Source organism: Culex quinquefasciatus, chromosome 1 (assembly GCF_015732765.1).
Source record: "Culex quinquefasciatus strain JHB chromosome 1, VPISU_Cqui_1.0_pri_paternal, whole genome shotgun sequence".
Lineage (NCBI taxonomy): Eukaryota > Metazoa > Arthropoda > Insecta > Diptera > Culicidae > Culex > Culex quinquefasciatus.
The window spans coordinates 116,176,378-116,196,277 of NC_051861.1; the positions used below are offsets into that span (position 1 = coordinate 116,176,378).

General features: G+C 38.0%; 3 protein-coding genes across 6 annotated transcripts; 2 read left to right on the forward strand and 1 right to left on the reverse strand.

Moving 5' to 3' along the window:
• The first annotated feature begins 1,382 nt into the window (after positions 1-1,382).
• Positions 1,383-3,451, forward strand: LOC6051130 (transcription termination factor 5, mitochondrial). The gene is made up of 2 exons (XM_001867579.2): positions 1,383-1,619; positions 1,930-3,451. The coding sequence occupies exons 1-2, from the start codon at positions 1,505-1,507 to the stop codon at positions 3,408-3,410; spliced, it is 1,596 nt and encodes a 531-aa protein (XP_001867614.2). The 5' UTR covers positions 1,383-1,504; the 3' UTR covers positions 3,411-3,451.
• Positions 3,452-7,064: 3,613 nt separating this feature from the next.
• On the reverse strand, positions 7,065-9,587 carry LOC6051129 (basic salivary proline-rich protein 2). Of its 3 annotated transcripts, none has more exons than XM_038248418.1 (3): positions 9,443-9,587; positions 9,267-9,357; positions 7,065-9,202 (listed from the first exon to the last, which is right to left on the reverse strand). In XM_038248418.1, the coding sequence occupies exons 2-3, from the start codon at positions 9,288-9,290 to the stop codon at positions 7,325-7,327; spliced, it is 1,902 nt and encodes a 633-aa protein (XP_038104346.1). In that variant the 5' UTR covers positions 9,291-9,357; positions 9,443-9,587; the 3' UTR covers positions 7,065-7,324. The 3 variants fall into 3 exon arrangements, with proteins under 3 accessions (XP_038104346.1, XP_038104348.1, XP_038104347.1); XM_038248420.1 differs by having other exon boundaries at positions 9,267-9,351; positions 9,443-9,535; XM_038248419.1 differs by having other exon boundaries at positions 9,431-9,531.
• Positions 9,588-14,202: 4,615 nt separating this feature from the next.
• On the forward strand, positions 14,203-16,583 carry LOC6051126 (lysine--tRNA ligase). 2 transcript variants are annotated; one of them, XM_001867575.2, is made up of 2 exons: positions 14,203-14,412; positions 14,798-16,583. In XM_001867575.2, exons 1-2 carry the CDS (start codon positions 14,207-14,209, stop codon positions 16,518-16,520), a joined length of 1,929 nt encoding a protein of 642 aa, XP_001867610.2. In that variant the 5' UTR covers positions 14,203-14,206; the 3' UTR covers positions 16,521-16,583. The 2 variants fall into 2 exon arrangements, with proteins under 2 accessions (XP_001867610.2, XP_038104521.1); XM_038248593.1 differs by lacking the exon at positions 14,203-14,412 and adding an exon at positions 14,554-14,738.
• The last annotated feature ends 3,317 nt before the right edge of the window (positions 16,584-19,900 follow it).

Consider the following 19,900-nt stretch of genomic DNA (forward strand, 5'->3'; position numbering starts at 1 on the left):
TTAAACTAGGAATATTGAATTCTCAACTCTAAAATAAAAAAAATAACATTCCCAAATTCTAAATTTTGAGTTTCGAACTCCAAACCACTATCACACTTTTCATCAAACTCTGTAATTATTAATTTTAAAAATGTAGGTTATCAAATTCGCTTGGTTTTTTGTACACGTAAAAATAAACTATATTATAATAAAAAAAAACACTTCAAAAATCAAAATTTTTAATTCTAAGCTCTAAACCTCTTTCATACTTTTCATTCATAATTTTAATTGTAAAATTGAAAAATTCCTAAATTCACAAAAGGGTCCTAAAGCCCTATGTAAATTTGTATGTACAACAGTAATAAAAACACTATTAAAAACCATTTCTGATCACTTTTTTTCATTTTGCAAAAAAATAAATTGACCCAACAACATTTTTTCGATGGATCAACTGTCAAGTAGTACCTTTTCTGTCAAGGAGGGCCGCGAAGTTAATTTTTAAAAATAGATTTAAAAATCCATTTTAAATTCTTTGCGGTCGTACAAAGGGTCATTGTACTCATAGCTTTATCGTTGTGAACAACAATATCACAAATTTAAGCTTAATTTTAGGACAAATTTTTTAAAATTTGAAGGGAACAAATATTCAATATTTTGAAGTGGTTGTCTTGAATCAAAAATTTTCCAAATATGTTCAGATCATGGAAATTACACAAATGTTTAGTGATGGAATAATCAAAAACAAAATAAATTAATTTATGTGGTGCTAACAATGAAAAGGACCATTCCTTCAAAAGTTGAAAAAGTTTATTTTTAAATATTTACGTACCATTTTTGTATGAACAGCTGTCAATACTGTATGGAGCAATGTATGGGTGTTCTTTGGTCATAAGAAATACCCCCACAAAGTTTGAGCCAAATAAAAAAAAGAAAAAAAGAAAAATGGTCGAAATCGGCCGATTTCTTTAAGAATTTCGGGCGTTCACCATTCGAACGCCATTTTCGCTTAAAAAGCTGGATACACTTACCTTTAGGTGGAAGTCTCTGATATCCCGGGCACAGCACTTTGATGACATCAGGAATTTTTCCTTTTGGATCCTTTTTTTTTTTTTTTCTTTTTGAAGCAAACGGTAACCTTCGGGATATTTTCAATAACATCGATAATTTTACACTTTTAACCATTCATGTCATCACAGGTAGAATATACGCGGACATCTCGAACCATAAGTTAACGAAAATAATCAAAATTTCAACGTTTCAAAGTCACTCACTGAACTGAAATTTTGTTCAATTTGGTCGACCCGATTCAAGCCCGACTACCTCGACATCGGACACCGTCCAGGCCCGACATTTTTCACACTGGGCATCGCGAGAAGGGGTGGCATGTTTTTGTTTACATTTTGCATCGCACGGTATCAGCCGGTTACCGCGATTCAATTTTTCAATAAGTTGTGCAAAAACCGGTTATTTTGATACAAAATTTAAGTTATTTTAACTAATTTTAAGGTGAAAAAAGTTTAAAACGATGTTGCGACTCAAACTTCTCGCGCAAAAGTGCACCCAACTCGAGCGTTTCTACTGCACGGTGAACAAATTCAACACACTCAATGAAGCTGCCAAATTTCTTTCACCGCTACTGGGTAAGTCAGTCAAAAGTTTTTCTTTAATCTGGGGTTTTTAGGGACAATGTTTTCTTCAACTTGGTCAACGAAACTTGAACTTGAATATTTGCGGGAAAATTGATTGTCGACTTTTGTTTTGTTTACAAACTTCGATTAGAATTGCCGACACAACCCAGTTAGAAAAATTGTCGACCGCACAGGCTTATGTAGACTTTTGAATAAAATTTGAAAAAAATGTGTCGACTAAACGATTTAATTTGATTTCAAGGGGACAATTTTTAATGTTTTATTCCGTTTTTAAACGTAAAACCCCAAACTTGCATTCTAGACGTCAAAGAGCCAACCATGTACCGCTACCTCACCAAGCACGACTTCCTGCTGGAGCTCGAGCGGGACGACATCCGTCGCAAGCTCGACTACTTCCGCTATCTGCGGGCTAGCAACGAGGAAATCCTCCAGCAGCCAAACCTCCTAATGGTCCACTTGATAACGCTGGAAAATCGAACCACAATCCTGCGAGAATGTGGCTTCGTGGAATCCCTAAATTTAGCGGCCTTGTCCAAGTATATCACACTGGTCCGGCAAAAGGTTAGGGCGTTGAAGAAAAATCTGCTCATTCCTGCCGATCTGGACATGGTCGAGCAGCTGCGGAAGCAGTTCGAGTTGGACGTGCTTCCGGTGGGTTTGAAGAGTAGCGATGACTTGAATGTTCAACCACTGCGAGAGCAGTTTATTAGCGAATTCCTGCGACAAAGGTTGGAGTTGTCTGACGTTGAGCTGAAACGGCTCTGGCAATCGTACTCCAAGATTAAGCACAAGAGTTTCGGTCACACCCAACGAGTGGTGGACATACTGCAGTACGATTACAAGTTTAGTCGGGAGAAGATCGTAGGGAATCTGTACTTACTGCATGCGGATCCGGAGAATCTGCTACGGTACCCCTCGGTAGTTCCGTCAATCGGCGGTATGGACATAAAAGAGTTGATGGTCAAGCAGCCGAAGGTCATGATGGTACCGTGCGACAAAGTCCAGCAACTTCTCGCAGTTCTTCGATCTCACGAAATTGACGAGTCAGGAATTTTAAAGTACTCAGCTATTCTTACGCTTGCTCCGGACACCATCCAAGCGCGAATAGTCCAAATCAAAAAGACCAAAGAATTCGAAGTCCTGCTCAAACACCCCCGGATCACCAAGCTGATCGCGTACCAAACAAAAGCCGCCATCCGCCTAGACTTTCTCCAGCAGCTCAAAGTCCGCTGCGCCTCCCTCAACGTCCTAGCCAGCCACTCGCAAGGTTTCGAAAAGTACGTCCGAGACGGATGCGATCGAACCAAGGGCAAAGACACCGCCCACTTCTTCAGCCAGATCTTCGCCCAAAAATCCGACGAAGTCTTCACCCACCTCAAGCGACACCCCAACTGGTTCCACATCCCGACCGTCCAAATCCAGGAAACCATGGACTACCTCCGCGCCCAGCAATACACCCTCGAAGACATCGGCGAAAACATCCAGATCGTACTCTACCCGCTCTCCCGAATCACCACCAAGCTGGACAAGCTGCACGAGTGTGCCCGCACGGGACGGCCGCACGACGAGCTGGGCATCGAGCTGGTCGGGGTGAGTGCGTCGCAAATGCTGTCGCTCTGTCTGTACACGATGGAGCTGGACTTTCACTTCACCGGCGATGGCGTCTGGCCGGAGCAGGTGCAGCTGAATGACGCGAGCACGTCCACCAACATCGAGCTGCCCAAGACGCTGAACAAGGACTACAAGTACGGGAAGAAGCCGGCGGTGAAGGTGGGATTGTGAGGTGGATTAAAAATTAGGTATGTGTGTTGATTGTTGTTGAAGTGGAGCCTGTTTTGTTTGGATAGAGCTAAAAAGAATTACTTCATGCGGGACTCCAGTACCCGCTGGCCGGCAGCGAAATTATGATAAAGTAGTCTGTATCAGACTTGGTTCACCTAGGTGAAAATTGCGTTTTTAAGAAAAAACCTGTTTTTCCATATAAAGTACCATGGGAGGAGGCGCACGATGGCCAAGTAAATTTTGATAATTTTTTAATAAGCCCTATTATATGTCGTATTTCAAAATGTTTTGCATTTATATTACCTTTAAGTAGTAAACACAAGAAAACATGGTAAAAATGATAATTTTCATTTAATACCAGGCGTCTCCACTTGTACGAAAAAACACTTTTTTCTGAAAAACGCAATTTTCACCGATCGAATATGTTGCTTCCGCCATACCGTGGGACCAACGTTGCCAGATTATTTTATGGGAAATCTGTATTTTCTTAAACATAAATCTGTATGTTATCTGTATCATGACAAATTCGAAGCCATAGAAGATTTGTTTAGACTTTTCACAACAGATTTAAGCTTTTTAATCATATTTAAGCATAATTCAATTACTAAATTATTGAAATTTTCAAATTAAATCATTTTAAAAAAATCTGTATATACAGATTTTTGTGATTTTTGGGATCGAAAAATCTGTATAATACAGATTTATCTGTATATCTGGCATGGCTGCGTGGGACACAAAAACTTTTAAATGTTTGCAACAACCTAAGCCATAACTATTTTTCTGTGGCTTACCAGCCACTGGTTCGATTTGCAATCTAATCATTTATATTAGTGAAATTTTCAATTAAAAAAATGTTTCAAAATGTCATAACATTAAGTAAACATTAAATTTCAAGAGAGAAAATGAACATTTTGACCCTTTTGAAATGTTTTTCCAGAAAAAAAAATTTAAAAAATGAAAAAAACAAATTCAAAAGCAGAAAATTTTAAATCCTCCAATTCTATTTTTGTAATCCAAATGCTGAAATCCTGCAATTCTTCATTAGGGCCACTCAAGTCGGGAAATCGGAAAAGTCGCAAAAAGTAGGGAATACGCCAAAATCCGCTAAAAATCGGTAAAAAGTCGGGAATTTGTGATTTTTTGTCAGAAAGTCGGGAATCCCAAGCATACCTGCTTGATTTTTTGTCAATTTCTTGAATTATTTTGTAATATTTTGAAAAAATTTAAAATTTTATTCACTCAATTCTTTATTAGTAACTTACTTTAAATTTAAGGGTTCTTTCATTATTTCAATCTATTTCAAAATTAAAAGGTTTTTAAGACATTAAAAATACTTCTAAACTCTGGTGGATGTATTTGACACAATTTTTTTTTATTTGATAAAAGATTCCAACTTGAGTTTGGCAATGTTTTTTTTGCGGTAAATATTTTTAATTGTTGAACTAAATTTATTAAGTCATTTCAAATATTTTTTTCAAATGATTCCCTTGCATTTTGTGTGAGTATGGGTAAATTACTTTAAATACCGGAAAATCCTTTCAATGTTCGTTTTGAATGAAAAAAAAATAGTATTTCTTTTTTTTCATTCAGAACGAACATCGTTTTGAAAACATAAAATATTGAATTTGTTAAAAAATATATCTAACAAATGTTGGCTTAAGTTATTGTAAATTTGTTAAAAAACAATTTTCTTTCAAACATTTTACATTAAATAAGTGGTAAAACATAAAATCTTATCATTTTTTTTTTTGCATTGAAAAAAAATCAAAGCAGTTAAATACTGACAACTAGATAAATCATCATTATTTCCAAAATTCAATAACAAAATCTACAAAATCCGAATTCCTGGATATTTTCAAAATTATTTGAAAGAATATAAACAGCAGTCGTATTTTCAATTTAAGAATAAAATTTTAAATTTAGTTATCTATAACTTTTAGTCATTTCCAGTTGAAACGAAGTTTCAAAAACTATACTTTTGCCAATTTTAAAAATAATTGTTGAAATTACAAATATTATTACGCTTTCGTTTTTTTTTTTTCAAAGACTTATTGTTTATGTTTCTTATCGGAATCAAATTAATGAGTGCTTCAATTTTTAAAGGTTTTTTAGGAATTTGTTGTTAAATTTCTGTTTTTACAAAAATTGTCAACAGTTTTTTTCTTTAAATTCATATAAGGTTTTTTATGGTTTATAGTGACTTTTTATAAAGACTTTTTTGTTTGAAATCATAAGATAAGAATAATTCAGATAAGAAATGCCTATTATTTGAGATTATGGAAAAGTTGGGATTTTTTTTGTTCATTCTGAAACTCAAAAATTTCTAAATCAGACAAATTCAAAAAAAAAATCCTGAAATTCAGAAATAAAAATTTCGCAAGGACCTTGGATAATCAAGTAGAAACCGTATTTAATTTTGGAAATCATTCGTATTTTGATTTTCAATTGCTTTGAAATTTCCAATTTCTGAATTTTAAATTTTATAAATTTTAAAAATATTAGAGTTTTGGAATTCTGAATTTTCTTTGTTTTTTATTATCGCGTTTTGAATTTATAAATCTCAGAATTAAAGAGTTCTGAATTATAAAATTTTAAATCCCTTAATTTTAGAATTTCTAAGTTTTGAATTTTTAAATTTCTGAATATTTTTATGTTGAATGTTAAAAAATTTTGGATTTTGGAATTTCTGAATTTATACATTTACAGAAAATTTCAAACTTCTAATTTTTTTAATTTTTCAATTGCTGAATTTTAAAACTTTTTTTTCAATTTTGAATAATTTTTTTTTTCAATGGAAATATGTGGTCTTTTTTTATTTTTCAATGCTTTTAGAATGTTTTAAAATCTCAGGTAAATTCCCACCCGGAATTTATTTTTTTTTACAAAAATCGTAAACTGGTCATGCGACATATTAAACATTATAATTTACTATGTCTTCTGGACCTGTTCTAGGTGGCCATATCCAGAACCATTTTTGACAAAAACCATTGCTTTTTTCTTGGCGTTTGTTAAAAGAAAAAGTTCACTTTCTCTCCCTCTCTCTCTGTAATAAAAAAAAAAATAAAAAATCGGCTGTTTTAGAGAGAATGGCATTTGATCATAAATTAGTTGCAAAATTTTATCCAAATAAATTTTCACTAAAATGTAATTTTACTTGCTTGATTAATTCGAAATTTTATTGCTCCGTTTCTTCATAGTTTTCTCTAAACATAACATTTGAAGGAAGTGAAGTGAAATCACTTTGCATAACATTTCAACAGGATCTAATACAAAAAGTGGGACTTTAACTGTTTTCTATTCAGAGTAATGCAAATTTCTGAAAAAAAAACGTCCAAGCAAAAAATGTTCACGTGTAGTGGATCCTTAAGTAGAAAAACTTCAGACCCAGTATTTTGCTCGTTCAAGAAATAAAATGCTTAAAAATCAAAAAAGATATTCGATATCCAAGAACTTCGACTTCAAAAACCTCAATAGGTGAAATGTTGCGATTATTAGGAGGGTCGACATACCATGTCGACTAAAAGGGTTGCTTTGGATTTTCGAAATTTTCTCATAGGGAGAGCGACTCCGAAAAAAAGACCCGGTAGAAAATGTGACAGTTGTGAAGAAGCTTCTAAACAACGTAAATTTCCGTAAAATTGAAGTAAATCCACATTTTTTTTTTCAGTTGCACAACTGACGTTTATTCATTACAAGTATGCAAAATACACTTTTTTTGTTGTCGTTTACACCCAGATTTTGGGTGTAAAATCCGTTAATACACATAATTGGGGCTCGCGCACGTTGGGAAACGACACCCCCAACGACGGTCGTCCTCTACAAACTACATACCACTGCTGTAAGATTACAAGGAATTGTTGTTCGTTTGAAAAGAGTTGTAAAAAGAAAACGAAAAAAGACAAAGAGATTCTGCTTTACTGCGGCGGCTGTCCGTATCCGTAGCCGTACGCGCCCTGCGGCGGCGGTCCTTGCGGTCCGGGTGGTGGCATTTGGGCGTTCGGTGGCCGCTGGTACTGGCCGGAGTAGCCACCCTGCTGGTACTGTCCCTGGGGCGGCGGAATCGGCGAGTAGCTTTGCTGGTGGTAGCCGTGGGGCGGGTAGACGGGGCCGGGGCCCGGGGGTGGTCCGGGTTGGCCTTGGGGACCGGCTCCGGGGGGGCCGCCACCGGGTTGGGGGTAAGCAGCGGGACCGCCCGGGGGTTGCTGGTGTTGGGACGAGGGTGGAGAGGCGGCGTACGACTGGGGCGGGCCACCGGCTTGGGGTGGGGGAGGGTAGCTGCCTTGGGGCGGATGGGGTTGTCCGGGTTGGGTTGGAGGGGACGTGTATGCTTGTGGTGGAGGGGGGGCTCCGGGGGCGCCTGGACCGGTGGCGTATCCGGTTGACGTGGTTGGAGGAATGTGGGCCGCGCTGGAGGGCGGAGCGTTGGCTGCCGGGCTTGGGGAAGAGGTTTGTCCTGGGGCCGGGCTGGATTGGTTGGTGTAGGTCGGCGCTCCGGTGGTTTGAGTTGATGGTGCGCTGGCTGGTGGAGTTGGGGCGCTGGTCGGGATCGACGTGGTTGGAGGACCGTGGGGTTGGCTTGGCGTGGGATAACCGGAACCTGGATATTGTTGCTGCGGCGGTGGAGGATAGCCGGGTTGGCCACTGGTTGGTGGGTAACCTGCCGGGGGTTGTCCGTACGCGTTCGGGGGATTGGGGCTGCCGTAACCTGGGTAGGCGTGCGGCATCGGAGGTCCGCCGGCAGACTGCGGAGGATACTGGCCAGGTGGGCCGTAATGGGGCTGTGATGTTGGGGCGTTCGGTGGCCCTTGCTGGTAGCTGCCCTGCTGGGGACCACCTTGGGGGCCTTGTGGAGGACCTGCGCTGGGGTAGGGCGAGCCCTGTGGCGGAACCGATCCGGATGTGGTCGGTGGCATGCCTCCGTGATGATAGCTTTGCGGCGGATAACCCTGGGACGGGTTTGGTGGACCGTACGGCGGATAACCGGGTTGACCTTGATACGGCTGATTCGGCGGCGGATAGCCCGGATAGTGTCCATGCTGTTGGTACGGGCCGCGCTGCGGCGGATAGCCCTGGTTTTGGGGTGCCATCGGCGCCTGCTGTGGCGGAACGCCGGGACGACCCGGCTGCCCTGGAACCGGCGGTCCCTGATTGGGCGCCGTTTGACCAGCGGACGAAGTCGACGGTGGCGGACCCGCCTGAGGAGGTCCAGCTCCACCACGATAACCTCCGGCCGGTTGCTGCTGATTCGGCGGCGGCGGCTGATGGGCCTGGCTTGTGGGCGGCTGAGCCGGAGGTTGCCCCGGAGGGCCTTGCTGCTGCTGCGGCGGCGGCGGTTGCTGCTGCTGGTCCGAGGGAGGCCCTTGCGGAGCAACGGGAGCCGCCGGCTGTTGATTAGGCCCCGCCGGCTGCCCAGGATGGGCGGGATCGCCCGGTTCGTGCCCAGACAACGGCCCACTCGGAGCTCCCGGTCCGCCCGGCGGCACACCGTGCATCGGCGGACCACTGCCGTGCTGCAAAACGTGCGGCGGCGGAAGCAGCGCCTGAATATTGTGCTGCGGATCGGCCAAATTAGCCAGATAAACCAGATTCCGGTGCAGCGCCACATGGTACGACATACACTCGTTCGCCTTGCCCATATTCTGGAAGTCCTGGATGGTCTGGATCAGCCCCGCATTCTCGTCCAGAATCTTCTGGATGTGCATCGGACTCGGCGGCGGCGGTGGCCCTCCACGCTGCATCGGTCCCCCGGGGCCACCCCGATTGCCCTGGTTGGGCGGCTGCTGGGACTGTTGCTGCAAAGAAACACAAACCTTGAAGCGAACCATTCAACCAGCAAAATATTTTGATTTCTCAAACCTGCTGCGAGTAAGCGACCGACATGTTTGTTTTCTTCTCGCCAAGGGGAAAAAAGTGTCAAATTCTTCAATCGACTCTGGACCAGCTATTCCTGCAAGAAAACGTCCACAAATTAGCTCAATCGATTCCCCGTAACGAAATCTACAAACTAACACCGAATCAACCCAAAATCTCACCTTATTTCCGGGGGAAATCAACCGAAATCAGCTACTCGCAGCAAGACTGATGCACAATCGCCATTAGAGAGAGAGACAGACGAGCCGAGCAGCGAGCGAGCGCGTTCAAGGCTAAAAGCACAAACACAAAGAAAAATGGAGTGGCTGTCACCAGCAGAAAAGAACGCGTCCCGCGCGAAATGTCAAATGTGCTGAATGAGTTCCGGCAAGGTGAGAGAGGTGAGTGGAATGACGTGGGACTATTCGCTATTTGAATCTAAAACTGTTAAATAAATTTCAGCAAAAAAAAAGTTTTTTTTAACTCTAGAAATAATCATGTTCAATAAAATAAAATTGAAAAAATGTGCATTACTGGAGTTTTTTTTAAAGGCCCAATAAACCAAATTTCCAGTTTTGGCTTTTTGGGTGTTTTTGAAACCGCCTTGAGTCAGGGGTATTAAAAACACCCAAAAAGCAAAAACTGAAAATTTGTATAATTAGACCTTTAAAAAAAACTCCAGATTTATTATTGAAATCAATTTGAAAAAGATTTCAAAAGGTCCTTCGAAAATTTAAAGAAATACCCTTGGAAATACCTTTAAAAAATGTTAATTTGAAATTTTAATAATAAAACAAATCGGAAGTTTTAAGTTTGAGAAATTAAAAAAAAAATACGGTTAAAACCTGAACAAAAAAAGAATCAATAATTTGAAAGAAATTTGATTCAGAAAGAAATGTAATACCATTATATTTAATTTATTAATTAATAATAATTTGATTTTCTATCAAAAAATCAGAAATTAGAAAATTCAAAAATACAAATGTATAAAAAATCGTGAATCCAAAAGTTCAAAGAAAAATTTAATAATTAAAACAATCAGAATTTAAAACAAATATAAAAAAATATGAAATTCAATATTTTAAAATTAATATATCTGAATATTAGAGAATACACAAATTTTAATATTTTAGAGAACCGACTCGAGGCTCGAGCCAAAATTCTCAGTTGGGTTATGTCGTATGTCGCTGCGTGCGCTTTGGATTGCAACATGTTGAGGAAAAAAATGAAAAGTTTAAAATATTTAAAAAATTCAAAAAAATAAAATAAATAAAAACTCAAATTCATGGACTCAAATGTAGATTCAAAAATTTAAATCCAGAGTATTTTTTTGATTAGGTCCTACACCCTTACCAGAAATCATGATTTTTTGAGTTCCAAATCCCACTTTTCATACGATTTTTTGAGTTCAGGTACTACAACCATAAAAATGGTTATATGGGTTGAACTGAAAAATTCGTATGAAAAGTGGGATTTGGAACTCAAAAAATCATGATTTTTGGTAAGGGTGTATAAACTTATGAAAGACAATAGCATATAGGCCCTTTTCAAAAAAAGCTGTAGAAATCTTCTAAAATTTAAAATAAAAAATACAATTCCAAAATTCATAATTTTTTAATTATTAATTTTGAGAGTCATATAAGGCTTTCTAGTCAGAAAATTACCAACACATTCAAAGTATGTTTACATGACAGCTGGACGTTTGTTTGCATCAGGTTTCCTATCTCTTTCTAGCAAAAGTTTTTTGTCGGGCGACTTTTAGCTGGTTTTTTGACTCACCGCCCGATATGTCAGCCAACATACTTCGCAGGGCTGTGACAGCTCGAGCTCGATCATTGTTTGCATCAGGACACTGTGAGGGGCAGTTCGTCATTTTTGGGTTAAATTATATTTTTTTCACTGGGCCTAGAAAGCCTTATTTAAAGTAAGAGATCCAAATGCCGAGAATTTGCCGAGAATTTTTTATAAATTTTGAGATTCGATTTTCTAGAGTGAAATTTAGACTTCGAGAAATTAAGTACAAACTATAACTACTTGAACTGTTAAAATTCCTAAAATTTGGATTAATTAAATTTTAAAAATTTAATCTAATTTCATACTTGAAATTTTTTGTCAAACCAGCAAAATACAGTTCAAAAGTTATCCTATTTAACTGAATTAGTCAAAAAAATACATTTTGGGACCACCCTATTTTGGATACGACCACCTTAATTGCCAAACAAAAAGGTACTGGTCGAATTATGTTTACCAATGTCAAAATTTAGGCAAATCGGAGCACTTTTAATGTGGATCCTGCTCGTTTGTTTTTAGTTTTTAGTTTATAATTTTTGAATTTTTAAATTTTAATTATTTTGTTTTTTTATTAAAAACCTAGAATTTTTAATTTTTGAATTCAAAAATCTTTTATTTTATTATTTTCGAATTTTAAAATTTCTGTTTGCATATTTTTTTATTTCTAAACATCAAAATTTTAAAATTAAATCTAAATGCAAAATTTTAATATCACTGAATTTTAATTTTTTAGAATTTTCTTGTTTTATTTTTTTTAGTATATTTTATTAATTTTTAGAACATCGAAAGCAATTTTAAATTTTAAATTTAAAAACTTTTGAATTTTGAAATTTAAGAATTTTTCTACTATTTTTTTTAATTTCTAATTTTTTGAATTTATATTTCATTTCCACATAATAATTTTTTATATTTGTACATCTGAATTTATAAATTTTTGTCAGGTAATTCTTAGATTGATTGAGGCTTTTATCCTCGCTTTAATCTCTGAATATAATTTCTAATTAATTTGATTATTTGTGTTTTTTTAGAACCTGTAATTTTTTGCATTTTTGAATATTTAAACGTTATATATTTTTTTATTAATTGGAATTTAGAATTTTTAAAATTATTTTTATTTTTGTTAGGTTTTTTAAAAATACGAAAATATATAAATTTCAATGTTTTTTTTCAATCTGCAGAATAATTTATTTTTGAATTCCGGAATTTTCAAATTTCCAATTTTGTTTCATTTTATTTTTTTTTGTATTTGTGTTTTTGAACTACATAATTTACTACAAAAGTATGGATGTCAGCAATTTATTTTTGCTTCCCATTGACGAAGAGATGCGTTGAAAGTGGGTAATTTTTTTCGTGATTCAACAACGCTGAATTCTGTTAAGTTTCCGGGTGTGCTGAGCCCATTTTCGATGCAAATACGCTGTCTGTAATAATAAAGATCACGTATTTTACTAAAAGGAGGCAACATTGTCATCTTATCCAACTAATCCAATGGAACCCATTGACCTACGACCCGAACAGCTCTGTATCCAGGTTTTTAAGCGAAAATGGCGTTCGAAAGGTGAACGCCCGAAATGTCAAAATCACGCAGCAGTACCAACATTACGAAGAAAGTGTGCCATGGCATGACAGCCACATTTTTTTTTCTAATGTTGGTGCTACTGCGCGATTTTGACATTTCGGACGTTCACCATTCGAACGCCATCTTCGCTTAAAAACCTCGATACAACTTCCACTTTCAGAGTTACACTCAAACCCCGATGGTTTGACAACAATTGTTGTCAAACGAACGGGGTCACTTTTTAGTTTGACGACCTCTTAACACGGAGCTCACACACACTACCAAACGTTTGTTTTGATAGTGTGCGTGAGCGCCGTGTAAAAAGTGACAGTTCGTCACTTTTTAGTTTGACTTTGTCAAACCAACGGGGTGCAAACTAAAAAATGTCAAACGAAAAAGTGGCCAACCACCGGGGGTTGAGTGTATTTAAAAAAAAATGCCAATCTTTACCCCTAGATTTTATTTAAAAGGACTTTTGTGTTTCATATGTTTTACGATTTTGCATTTTTGCAAAAAGAAAAAAACGATTTATTCAATGATCAATTAGGGGAAAGCATGAGGAAAATTGCCCGTGTGTGTGTATGGTTTTACGGGCAATTGTTCCTCTTGCCCCATATGGTTGTCTTGCCCCACTTTCCCCTACATTACTTGCTACTTTTGGCGAACAGTATTTAACCCTCTACAACCTAACCCCGCCTCTAGACGGGCTTCGATTAGAAAAATCGCCAAAAATCCATTTTTCAACCAATTTTTGATCTTTAAAAAGCACTGGAAAGAAGAACTCTTAAAATTTTAGAAAATTTCAGGGTTGGAAGTTTAACTTGTTTAATGTGACTTTGCCAATGTTTTTAAAAATGTCATTTTTTAGGGGTCAACTTAGGCTGTGTTTTTCACTAACATTTTCAATATTTTCAGTAAAAAGAAGTATGCAGTAATTTTTGTAGTGTCCCAGACTATGCCTCTACGCATTTTTTTGCAATTTAAATGATGATGGTGCGATTCTACAGCAGAAAATGTGAAAAACATGCAAAAAAATGAAAAAGTGACTGTAAAAACATGAAAACATTAGATAGGCGAAATGTAATTATATTAGGTGGTAGAGTAGGCCAAATACTACCAAAAACAAACATAAACTAAACAAGATAAATGCAAATTAAAATACTAAAAATAAAACATGAAAAACATAAAACAAGAGAAGTAAAGTTTTTCGTAGAACAAAAGTTGCTCAAAATGACCTCCTAAACACGGGAAAAATAAATATTTTCGAAAAAAAAATTTGGGCAGTAGAGGGTTAAATTGGTTCCATAGTTTAACAATCCTAAATTTAGGTCGTTTTGCGAACACAATTAAACTAATGATTGTAAAACAACACTGTGATCATATAACGATGAATTTTCTTCTAAATTTGGTTCCTTCATTTAATTGTTTTGTATATTTTTGTATTTTTATAAATAAATATCTTATATTTTTTTCAAATTCCCGGGAGCCAAACCCACAATCAATTTTTTTAGCTTTTCGCTCACCTCGCCCCGCCACTCTTCAGCGCACACGTCAAACTCGCTCGCGTGTTGACATTTCTCCCTCCACTCCGCGGTTGATGGTGTGCGTGGTACCGTTGCCGCAACCGCATTTTTCAGCTGCCAACAAGCACCAGGCAAAGAACGTGCAAAGAAGATTCAAATTTGCTGCTGCCACAGGCCAGGCCTTCTTCGGTCCGTACGGTTCCTTTTTTTTGCGTAAATTCGTGCGAATTCGTGCATTCGTCACCATGTCCGAAGCAGGCGGTGAAAAGTTGTCCAAAAAGTGAGTTTTTCCGATTTGTGGTTGAGATCTTCTGGTTTGGAAGTAGATTTTTCCACGTCGAACGCGGAATGTGTTGGTATTTGCCGGGTGGGTGAGGAAAGATTGAGTGGGGACGGTGGGTGGTAAGGTCGCAAAAGTGAGTTTTGCCTTCGGCAAAAGAAAAGTTTGCCGTGCACGTGCTTTTTCTCTTGAAAAATGTTGTCATTTAATCGCCTGCTGCGACCCGTTTGCGCGCTCAACAAAGCTTTGTTGACAAATTCGAGCAATCCGACGAGTTGCGTCATTTCCAGCGAAATTGTGCGCCTCAAATCCACCCGGCAAAAGGCGTATGAATCATGTTCTGCGGAGTTTTGGAAATAAATTGCATCATTCTCTCTATCCGCAGTGAGCTGAAGCGTCGCCTAAAGGCCGAGCAGAAGGCAAAGGAGAAGGAGGAAAAGGACAAGGCAGCGGCGGCGACGGAAGGTGGGGCCAAGGCCAAACCCGCGTCCAGCGATGCGGCCCCCAAGATCAACGAGGAGGAAATCTCGCCGAATGAGTACTTTAAGCTGCGCAGTGCGGCGGTGGCCGACCTGAAGAAGCAGTCCGAGACGCACCCGTATCCGCACAAGTTCCAGGTCAGCAGCTCGCTGGAGGCGTTCATCGAGAAGTACGACGGTCTGAAGGACGGGGACATGCTGGAGGGCGAGTCGTTGTCGGTGGCTGGGCGGATTCACGCGATCCGCGAGTCCGGCGGCAAGTTGATCTTTTACGATCTGCGCGGGGAGGGCGTGAAGCTGCAGGTCATGGCCAATGCCAAGCTGTACGAGAGTGAGGCGACGTTCGGGGAGGACACGGCCAGGTTGCGCCGGGGTGACATTGTTGGGATTGTCGGGTATCCGGGCAAGACCAAGAAGGGCGAGCTGTCGGTGATTCCGAAGAAGTTGAAGCTGCTGTCGCCGTGTCTGCACATGCTGCCTCATCTGCATTACGGGTTGAAGGACAAGGAGACGCGCTTCCGGCAGCGATATCTGGATCTGATTCTGAACAACCACGTGCGGAACATCTTCTACGTGCGCGCCAAGATCATCAGCTACGTGCGGCAGTTCCTGGACGGAATGGGCTTCTTGGAGGTTGAAACTCCGATGATGAACATGATCGCCGGAGGAGCCACGGCCAAGCCCTTCATCACCCATCACAACGACTTGAACATGAACCTGTTTCTGAGAATCGCTCCGGAGCTCTATCTGAAAATGCTGACCGTGGGCGGGCTCGATCGCGTGTACGAAATCGGCCGCCAGTTCCGTAACGAGGGCATCGACCTCACCCACAACCCAGAATTCACCACGTGCGAGTTCTACATGGCGTACGCCGACTACAACGACCTCATCGAAATGACCGAGAAGATGGTGTCCGGCATGGTCAAGAGCATCCACGGCAGCTACAAGATCAAGTACCACCCGGAAGGCCCCGACGGCAAGGAGTTCGAAGTGGACTTCACCCCTCCCTTCAAGCGCGTCTCCATGATCAGCACCCTCGAAGAGATCCTCAAGGTCAAGTTCCCCGCCGCGGAAAAGCTCAACACCCCCGAGGCGAACAAATTCCTGAGCGATCTCTGCACCAAACACGCGGTCGAGTGTCCAGCGCCCCGCACGACCGCCCGTCTCCTCGACAAACTCGTCGGCGAGTTCCTCGAGGAGAACTGCATCAACCCGACGTTCATCTGCGACCATCCCCAGATCATGTCCCCCCTAGCAAAGTACCACCGCAACGCGACCGGCCTCACCGAGCGCTTCGAGCTGTTCGTCATGAAGAAGGAGGTGTGCAACGCGTACACCGAGCTGAACGATCCGGCCGTCCAGCGTGAGCGCTTCGAGCAGCAGGCCGCCGACAAAGCGGCCGGCGATGACGAGGCGCAGCTCGTGGACGAAAACTTTTGCACCGCTCTCGAGTACGGGCTGCCGCCGACCGGTGGATGGGGCATGGGCATCGATCGTCTCACCATGTTCTTGACGGACAACAATAACATCAAGGAGGTGCTGCTGTTTCCGGCTATGAAACCGGACGATCCGAACAGGAGCCAGCAGGTGGCGGCGGAAGGAGCGGCGCTCAGCGTACCGACCAAGTAAAGTGTTTTGTGTGGCGTTTCGCGAATTACAATAAAGTATCGACGCTGTATTGATCGAATCGTCAGAGTTGTAAGTGTTCTTCGAAAGGCCGTGATATCAACGTGGTGATTATTGCATTCGATCGTAATTTCTCGACTCACGATCGAGATTTCTCGATTTGTAATTTGTCGATAGTAGATTGAGATCATTCGGTCGCAATTTCTCGATCTACCATCGACAAATTACGACCGACGATCGAGAAAAATGTCAAAAATTATTAAATTTAAAAAATCTAGAATTTCATATAAAAATATTTAATAAATTTTAGTTTTGAAATTAAAAAAACATTTTTTTTCAATTTTTGAAAAAAAAGATCAGAAAGTACATAGATCAGAAATTTTTTAAATTTTTTTAAAGATTTTTGAAATTGTATAAAACATTAAAAAAAATTCAAGGTTTTGATGTTTGTAATTTTTGAAATTTTTAAAATTATATTTTTTATGAAATTTTTTATTTAATTTTAAGACCCTTGAAATTTTTAAAATTTTATGAACTTTCTAAAACTTGAATTTTTTTAAGGTCTTGAATTTTTTAAAAATTATAGGTATTTAAAAAAATATTTAGAAATTTCAAAAAATCTATAATTTTAAACTTTTATAAATTTTTGAAATCTTCAAAATTTAATATTTTTTCAATTATTTTTTTTAGCATTTTGATATTTTTGTTTTGAATTTTTGGTGATTTTTTTTTATTTATTTTTTTTATTTTCTTATTTTCCGATTTTCAAAATTTTATAAATTTTTTAAACTTGAATTTTTTTCAAGTCTTGATTTTTTTTTAAATTAAAGGAATTGGAAAAAAAATGAAATTTTAGATATTTTAAGAGACATTTTGAATTTAAGATTTTTTTTTAATTTTTGAAATCTGGAGTTTTTTTTTTAACGATTCAATAAACCAAATTTTCAGTTTTTGCTTTTTGGGTTTTTTTAATACCCCTAACTCAAGGCGGTTTCAAAAACACCCAAAAAGCAAAAACTGGAAATTTGGTTTTGGACCTTTACAAAAAAAAACTCCAGAAATCTTAAAAAAAAAATTATTTCCAATTTTTTTTATATATTTTATTTTTTTAAATCTTTTTTAAAATTTTAAGTTTTTAAAATTTTCTAAAATTTTATGAAATTTCTAAAACTTGAAATTTTTTAAAGTCTTGAATGTTTTTTGAAGTTGAAGGTATTTAAAAAAAAATTACAAGAAATTTTTTTTTTTTTTAGAATATTAGATTTTTTTTTATTTTTTGAAATCTCTAAAATTTTATTTGTTTTGTTTATTTTTTTTGCATTTTGAAGTTTTTTTTTATTTATTATTTTAGTTTTTTTTAAATTTAATTTTTCTAAATTTTTAGATCTTTCAATTTCTAGATTTTTTGAATTTATTTTTTTGAGCATTTAGATTTTTTTTTTGCTTAAGTTTAATTTAATTTTTTTAATTTTCAAATTTTCAGATTTTTTAAATTTCTGAAATTTTATGAAATTTAAAGAAATTTTTTAATGTCTTGACATTTTTTAAAGTCTTGATTTTTTTTAAAGCTGAAGGTATTTAAAAAAAATAGAAAATTTAATTTTTTAAATCTCAAATTTTTTGTTTTGTTTTTTTTTTGCATTTTGAAGTTTTTTTTATTTATTTTTTTAGTTTTTTTTTTAATTTGATTTTAAAAATTTTCAGATTTTATGAAATTTCTCAAACTTGATTTTTTTTAAAATTAAAGGAATTTGATTTTTTTTTTTTTTTTTTTTTTTTTTTGGGAGGGTGATCCAGCCGCACATCGTTGATGTCGAAACCTCTAAACTGGGCCCTCGTCCTGTCACGTCCGTCAGTAGTCTTGTCGTACATTACAACTAGAACCAGATCTGCCAATGAATTAGTACACTTCGACCAAATAAACACTGACGCTGTATGGATCTGACTCTAGAATAAATGCACAGTTGTGTGTTATTCATAAGTCCAAAATGTTCAATTATTCATATAAGTTCAAATATTCATTTGCGGATAACTACCTAACTTGAATTGAATACACGATTTAAAGTAACCTATCCGAAAGCTACTCTTATCTCAAATCCCCGACATTTTAATTAATAGCCAAAAAATCTAGAACGTTTCTTTAAAATCCTGTCTGGCTTCTTTTAAAAAATTAAAAAATAGATTAACAGTTCATATTTTACAAGTCATGAATTGAAAAAGAGACGACCATTTGATCGTCAGAATTCCAATAGATCCTCGATTCGCAACAATGGTCGATACAATCATAATCCGACAACCGTTAGTTCAACAGATCAACGAATTTAGTCCGATATCATTTCACTATTGATTGATCGAGACTCTATGGAAATTTTGACAAATCAGAATGGTTTTTATGCAATTAATTCCCAGAAGCAAAGAAAACAACAGAAAACAATGTTTAACAGCTTAACAGACCCTCGTCTTGTCACGTCCGTCATAAGTCTTGTTTGCTGAAAGTTTAAATGGTTAGTGTTGTAGTTAATCGTATTCAACATGACCATAATAGGCAGGCCTGTAATACGATTACCTTACTAATTTGTTACTTAGCTTTTAAGATGACGACTCCGCAACCACCGTCAGATGTCCTAGATCACCTTCGCCAGTAGATGTCGGAATTGGTCAGTAACGAGTTTGACTTGGTCATCCTTTGACCAGCTCCGCTGATGAGGCTGGGTACCTGCAAATATTAAGCAAAGGTGGCGGCAGTATCTTTTTTCTCCTAATTTCTAAGGAACGAAGAACTCATTAGGAAGAAATAAACCCTACAAATCTTCTCTAAATAATAATAAAAACAAAACTGAAGCTCATGGGCAAAATAAGTGTGCCTAAACCTAAATGCACTTTTAAATTTCTAAATGGTCTAGCTTAATTCCGCTTAACACCTATCATTTCTAAATTGTCTGTTGAACAAGCAAAAGGCTTAGGTAACAACAGAAAGTATTTTTTTAAAACCTGTTATAGAAAGTTATGTGAAGATAACAAACAGTTAAATATTGTAATGTTGAAAATAATTATCCTAAATACTCTAAACATTGATTTCAAAATTGTATGGCAAACAGTAATTTAGACCCTACAATGCCTAGAAGAGGCCTCGGTTTCTGTTGTTGTGAGTAGACGCTGGTTTCAGAGTTCATTTTTCAATTTAAAAGGGGTGGGAGACGACTAATTTGCTTCATGAACTCCTAATCGACCCTGGGATCACCTCTTGTGTTTGTCCACTGATCGCTCCTAGCTAGGTGTTACCTAGACACAGTGTTAGAGGCCCGCTTCGCATGGCAAAAATGTTGGCTGGGGGGAGGGTGATATCATCCAATGAATTTTATTTTTAAGCCAACATTGCTAAC